General features: G+C 33.5%; 1 protein-coding gene across 1 annotated transcript in view; it reads left to right on the forward strand.

The window, feature by feature from the left end:
• Nucleotides 1–7,234, forward strand: part of LOC144245678 (ubiquitin carboxyl-terminal hydrolase 9X-like) — a 137,960-nt gene that overhangs the window by 79,830 nt on the left and 50,896 nt on the right. The window contains 3 exon segments of the mRNA XM_077781009.1: nt 369–591; nt 1,608–1,828; nt 5,645–5,835. Of these exon segments, the coding sequence (XP_077637135.1) occupies nt 369–591; nt 1,608–1,828; nt 5,645–5,835 (635 nt within the window).

Consider the following 7,234-nt stretch of genomic DNA (forward strand, 5'->3'; position numbering starts at 1 on the left):
TGATTAATAGCTTTGAAAATTTTCATTTTATTTGAAAATCAAATTTTTTAAATGTAAAAATATGTTTAACTTTTTTTAACTTTTAAAAATATTTATTTTTGAGAGAGAGAGAGAGACAGCATGAGCAGGGGAGGGTCAGAGAGAGAGGGAGACACAGAATCTGAAACAGGCTCCAACCTCTGAGATAACAGCACAGAGCCTGAACCGTGAGATCATGACTTGAGCTGAAGTCAGACGCTTAACCGACTGAGCCACCCAGGCGCCCCTAAATTTCTCAAATAGTATAAAAATATTACCTTCCAAGGGAGACTTTTTCCTAGAATATATTATTGCTACTAATGTGTTACTTTTTTTTTTCACCTCTTTAGGAATTAATTGATGATTTCATCTTTCCTGCTTCCAAAGTTTACTTACAATGTATGAGAACTGGAGAATTGCCAGCAGAGCAGGCTATTCCAGTCTGTAGTTCACCAGCTACCATCAATGCTGGTTTTGAATTGCTTGTAGCCTTAGCTGTTGGCTGTGTAAGGAACCTCAAACAGATAGTTGACTGTTTGACTGAAATGTATTACATAGGCACAGCAATAACTAGTAAGTATTTTAACTTGTAAAGTTGTTTTGTTGGTTGAGATATCTCTGAGTTTAAAATTAATGTTTTCCTTTAGGAAATGTTTATGTGTTTGTTTTTAGTAAGTAATAAGTAGTTTAATAATTTTAATAATTGTGTATGTAATTAAAATTTTTCATACAGAAAAATTCTCAAATTCTGTTTAAATGCCTTCAGATAAGTGTTTCGAGTAACTTTGCAAATTGTTTTATTTTACCAAATACAAAATAAAATAAATCAAATTTGATGTTATGTAATACTAAAGATAGAAGAATGGAAAGATTTGGAAGACCTCACTTTGAGATTCTTGCTGTTATTCTAAGCTGAGTTTTAATAAAGTTAACATTTTGAAAATTTTTCTGCTCTGGAATGACAGTACAGATCCTGCTTGAGATTCTCTTTCCCCTCTCTCTCTGTTTCTCTCCCACCCCCTCTCAAAATAAACATTAAAGAAAAACAAAAGTCAGTGACTTCAGACTTAAAAGAACTAACTTTTCTTGTATCCCTTTGTTTATATTTTTCCTTTCTAACACAGATTGGGATATACTTCACACATTCACACTTTCTGTTTGATTTTATATTTAATAATATATCTAACAGCACATTCAGATCCATGTAATTCTATATATTGGCTATTGCAGTTTAATGTACTCTAATCCATCACCCAGATAATGATGTTCAGGATTTTTTTTGATTTTTGGAAGGTGATGAAGAATGTAAAGGGATTTACAGTTATGACAGACCTGTCAAATATACTGTTTTACTCATTTCTCAAGATGAAACTGTGAGCAGTCGTTAGTCATGGTCATGGAAGTAACATCAACAAATACAGACTGAGTACTTCCTAGAATGGATCTGTGCAGTGGTACCCATTATTCAAGTTACAATTTGGAGCACCTCTCAAATGGCTTGTAGTGATAGAGTTACTAATTTATTAGCATAACACAGCTGCCAGTGGACAGAAGCATTTTCATATTATGGGAATCTTTTTTTCTCTCAGCTTGTGAAGCACTTACTGAGTGGGAATATCTACCACCTGTTGGACCTCGCCCATCAAAAGGATTTGTGGGTCTTAAAAATGCTGGTGCTACTTGTTACATGAACTCTGTGATCCAACAACTCTACATGATTCCTTCCATCAGGAACAGTATTCTTGCTGTTGAAGGCACAGGCAGTGATGTAGATGATGATATCTTTGGTGATGAGAAGCAAGACAGTGAGGTAAATTTTAATTATACATTATTAACCCTAAGTAACGAGGTCTTGATTACTAGATACACTGTTTTGTTGTTGTTGTTAATGTTGTTGTTTGTATATATTGTTTTTGCTTTTTGTTGGGGTTTTTGTTTCTATGTTGGTCTCTAAGAATATTGTACTTGTAGGATTTTTTTGAACTACTTTTGATGATAGTACAAGGATCTCTGAGCTAGTATCTCAGGCTTATCGTAGTGCTTATCATTTACCATACTTTAAACTGAAGTTGAAATTTTCTCTTTTTTTATAGTTGGTTTTTGTTTTAAATTTTTGTTAACGTTTATTTATTTTTGAGAGAGAGGGAGTAAGCGGGAGAGGATCAGAGTGACGTAGAAGATCCATGATATCATGACCTGGGCTGAAGTTGAATATTTAACCAACTGAAGCACCCAGGTGCCCAATAGAGTTTATTTCTTTTAGACCAGATTTAGTTTTACAGAAAAATTTCCCAGAGAATACAGATTTTTTTTTTCTTGCCTCTAACCCTCTCAGTTTTCCCCATTATAATTATCTTGCATTAGTTTGGTATATTTGTTATAACTGATGAGTCAATATTTTTCCATTATTATTAACTAAAGTCCATAGTTTAAATTTGGGATCGTTATTTGTGTTGTATATACTAAGAGTTTCTACATATGAATTTTGCTATCAGTAAAGTGTCACGCAAAATAGTTTCTTGACATAAAAATCCCCTCCACCCTTATCCCTGTCTTCCAACCCCTAGAAACCACTGATCTTTCTACTTGCCAATTTTGCCTTCTCAGAATGTTACATTTTTGGAATCATGGAATATATGATCTTTTCAGACTGGCTTCCATTCACTTAGCAGCATGTATTTAAGCCGCCTCCGTGCCTTTTCATAGCTTGATAGACATCTTTTTAAATTCATCCCATTGTGGTTGGAGAAGATATTTTATACAATATATTATCTTTTTAAAATCTGTTGACTTAATTTGTGGCCTTTACAAATTTTCTTGGAAAATCTCTCTTGTATACCTCAGAAGAATGTATATGCTATTGTTGAGTAGAGTGTTCCATGTCAGTTAATCCAGTTGGTTTCTTGTTTTGTTTTGTTTTAATCTTATTTAAACTCAGGTAAGTTAACATGTAGTGTAGTAATGGTTTCAGCAGTAGAACTTAGTGATTCATCACTTTAATTTTAGCACCCAGTCCTCATTCCCGACAAGTACCCTCCTTAATGCCTATCACCCATTTAATCCTTCCCCCCACCCAGTTCCCCTCCAGAACCCTGTTTGTTATCTGTATTTAAGAGCCTCTTATGGTTTACTCTCCCTCTCTGTTTTTATCTTATATTTCCTCCCTTCCCTTATGTTTGTTTTGTTTCTTAAATTCCACTTGGGAGTGAAATCATATAGTATTCGTCTTTGACTGACTTACTTCACTTAGCACAATATACTCTAGTTCCACATTGTTGCAAATGGCAAGATTTCTTTTTTAATCTCTGAATAATCATTGTGTATATATACCATATCTTAATCAGTTTGTCATTTGAGGGACATTTGGGCTCTTCTGTAGTTTGGCTATTCTCCGTAGTGCTGCTATAAACATTGGGGTGCATGTGCCCCTTGAAAACAGCACACCTATATCCTTTCGATAAATACCTTGTAATGTACTTGCTGCATCATACAGTATTTCTATATTTTTAATTTTTTGAGAAACCTCCATAATGTTCTCCAGAGTGGTTGCAACTAGTTTGTATTCCCACCAACAAGGCACAAGGGTTTCTCTTTGTTCACATCTTTTCCAACATCTGTCATTTCCTAAGTTGTTAATTTTAGACACTCTTGACTGCTGTCAGGTGGTATATCATTGTGTTTTGATTTGTAGTGTTCATCTTGTCTTTTGCCCATTTCCTCACTGGATTATTTCATTTTCGGGTTTTTAATTTGCGAAGTGTTGTAGATTTTAGATAATAACCCTTTATCCAATATATTATTTGCAAATAGGTCTCCTATCTCTTTAGTTGCCTTATGGTTTTGCTGATTGTTTCTTTTGCTGTGGAGAAGCTCTTTATCTTGTTGGGGTCCCATTATTTATTTTTGCTTTTATTTTCCATCCCTGCAGAGACACGCCTAATAAAAAATTGCTGTGGCCAGTTTCAAAGAGATTGATGCCTGTTTTCTCTTTGAAATTTGATAGTTTACTATCTATTTAGGTCTTTCATCTATTTTAAATTTATTTTTGTGTATATGATATAAGAAAGTGGTCTATTTTCACTCATTTACATATTGTTGTCCAGTTTTCCCAGCACTGTTTACTCAAGAGACTGCCTTTCCTTCCATTGGATATTCTTTCCTGCTTTGTCAAAGATTAGTTTGGCCATACATTTGTGGGTCCATTTCTGGGTTCTCTATTCTGTTTCATTGATTTGAGTGTCTGTTCTTATGCCAGTACTATACTGTCTTGATGATTACAGCTGTGTAATACAGCCTGAAGTCCAAGATTGTGTTGCCTCCTGCTTTAGTTTTCTTTTTCAAGATTGCTTTGGCTATGTTGGTTTTTTCTGGTTCCATACAGATTTTAGGATTGTTTGTTCTAGCTCTGTGAAGAATGCTGGTATCATTTTGATAGGAATTACATTGAATACAATGTAGATAGGAATCTACTTTGAATATGTAGATTGCTTTGGGTAGTATNTCCTTTCCTCAAGTTTCATAGTAATTAATAGAGAAGACAGAAAATAATCTATAGTAAGTGGGTCATCCCTCATTCATACTTCTTTCCTTCACTGACCAAAACTAGTTTAGCTGATGGTTGTGGAGATTCTAAAACATGGATGTACCTTCCTACATTCATTTCATATCCAATAAAACACACTCAAGGCATTAGATTTTGATTTTTTCTTTTTTTTTTTTTTTTTTTTNTGTTCTTATGCCAGTACTATACTGTCTTGATGATTACAGCTGTGTAATACAGCCTGAAGTCCAAGATTGTGTTGCCTCCTGCTTTAGTTTTCTTTTTCAAGATTGCTTTGGCTATGTTGGTTTTTTCTGGTTCCATACAGATTTTAGGATTGTTTGTTCTAGCTCTGTGAAGAATGCTGGTATCATTTTGATAGGAATTACATTGAATACAATGTAGATAGGAATCTACTTTGAATATGTAGATTGCTTTGGGTAGTATCCACTTTTTAACAACGTTTGTTCTTCCAGTTCATGAGTATGGAATTTTTTCCATTACTTTGTGTCTTCCTCAATTTTTTAAATAAACTTTCTATAGTTTTTAGAAAAGTTATGTTTTAGTGACAGATCAGANAACCAACTAAATTTTGTTTCGTAGCATAATTGAGCCCTTTAGGTCTTCTGTCTGTGCTACTGTTTCTACCAAAAGGTAGTCTTAATTGTCATATGTATTAATAATCCTGATCATGTCATATAAATTATTTCATATAATTTATAAAGACTACATTATCTCTTGAAGAAAAACTTGAGTCCTGGGAAGGTTAAATACTTCATTTCACAAAGTTATTTATAACAAAGTACTCCTTTGTCTTCAGTGTAGGTTACTAAACTAAATCTTTGTTTTTTACACTAACTCTACTGGATATTCAGGATTATCCCTTTATGATTTTTATATGATACCTCATATGTGAAATTATGGGAATAAGCACTAATAGTATAAATTAAAAGTTGTGTTTTTTGGAAACAATGAAATGTAAAATAACACAAGTTATTCATTCACTTTTTATTTGTCTTGACTTAAATGTATTTCTAAAGTTAGATTAGGCTCATCAGTGATTGGTTTTAGGTTTTTTGTCTCCAGAGTAATGTTGATCCCCGAGATGATGTATTTGGATATTCTCATCAATTTGAAGACAAACCACCTTTAAATAAGACAGAAGATAGGAAAGAGTACAATATTGCTGTTTTAAGACATCTTCAAGTCATCTTTGGTCATTTATCTGCTTCCCGACTACAATACTATGTGCCCAGAGGATTTTGGAAACAGTTCAGGTAAACTATAAGTGGACAGTAATGGGGGTACTGCTTAAACCTTTATGAACATCTCCGTACACTAACATTAAACTTCTAAAATACATGTCGGNTGGTTTTATAAAAATTATAGTACACTAACTTTAAACTCCTAAAATGTATGTTAGAATGTATTATTATATTTATATTATATGTAATACTCCCTTCCAGATGTGTCTTTCCTCTTTCAATTCTATCACTTGTGAAATACCTTTCTCTTCTCTCTAGCTGTTTTCAATATTTTGTTTTTCCTACTTTATCCTGTGTCAGACTCAAGACTTTGTCAGTAATCTAGTCATAAATTACTAGTTTTTCCAAATTACCCTGCTGTATATATTATACTTTGAGCTTTTATCTTAAAATCTTTCACTCAGTTATTTGTACCTGTGTATAATAGGTACAAATAATACATACAATACATACAAAAGATAATGTATCTTATGTGGATTTATTTATTTTCTGCATATACAGCAAGATTTGTAGATAGGTTTAGTTTTGCTCCTGAATTTATGATGTGTTTGAATTTAAATGTGCTAAATTGTAATATATTTGTTTTTGTCTTCATTTTTTTGTCTCCATTGAATGTCAAGCTCACAATTTGTCTGCACTTTTGTATTATTGTATTGTTTCTATTGCTTAGTACAAAATGGCAGACAAATTGTTCTAGACTCGTGCTGTTTTTTTTCTTTCTTGTAATGTTGATGTAACATGTAATTTACCATGGTAACTACTTAACGTATATGATTCATTGGCAGCTTAGTGCATTCAAAATGTTTATCCCATCATTACACTATCTAGTTCCAGAAGTTTTTCATGACCCAAAAAACAGTGTTAAATAGTTATTCCCAGTTTTCCGTTCTTCTAACACTGGTAGCAGAAAAAGTCAGTGTTCGGCACCTGGGTGGTTCAGTTGGTTATGCCTCTGAGTTCAGCCCAGGTCTTGATCTTGACCTTGATCTTGACCTTGATGGTTCATGGGTTCAAGCCCCATGTTGGACTCTGCTGACAGCTCAGAGCCTGAGTCTGTTTGAGATTCTGTGTCTCCCTCTCTCTGTCTCTCCCCTCCCTAGACTTTTTCTCTCTCCAAAATAAACATTTAAAAAAAGAAAGAAAAAGTCTGTTCTTTGTATGTGAATATGGCATTTTCATCTAGCTCCTTTCACAAGCACATATTGTAATATGCAGTATCCTATTGTATGGATATTCCACATTTTGGTTATTTGTTTGTAAGTTGATGGATCTTTCAGTAGTTTCCTTGCTTTGGCTGTTTCAGTAGTACTTCCATCAGCATTTATGTTGTATAAGTTTTTGTGTAGGCTTATGTTTTTATTTCTCTTTGTATACATGTTAGGAATATACATGCTGGCTCAGTTGGTAACTG

The sequence above is a fragment of the Crocuta crocuta genome, unplaced genomic scaffold (assembly GCF_008692635.1).
Source record: "Crocuta crocuta isolate KB4526 unplaced genomic scaffold, BGI_CrCroc_1.0 scaffold2088, whole genome shotgun sequence".
In the NCBI taxonomy this organism is placed as follows: Eukaryota; Metazoa; Chordata; class Mammalia; order Carnivora; family Hyaenidae; genus Crocuta; species Crocuta crocuta.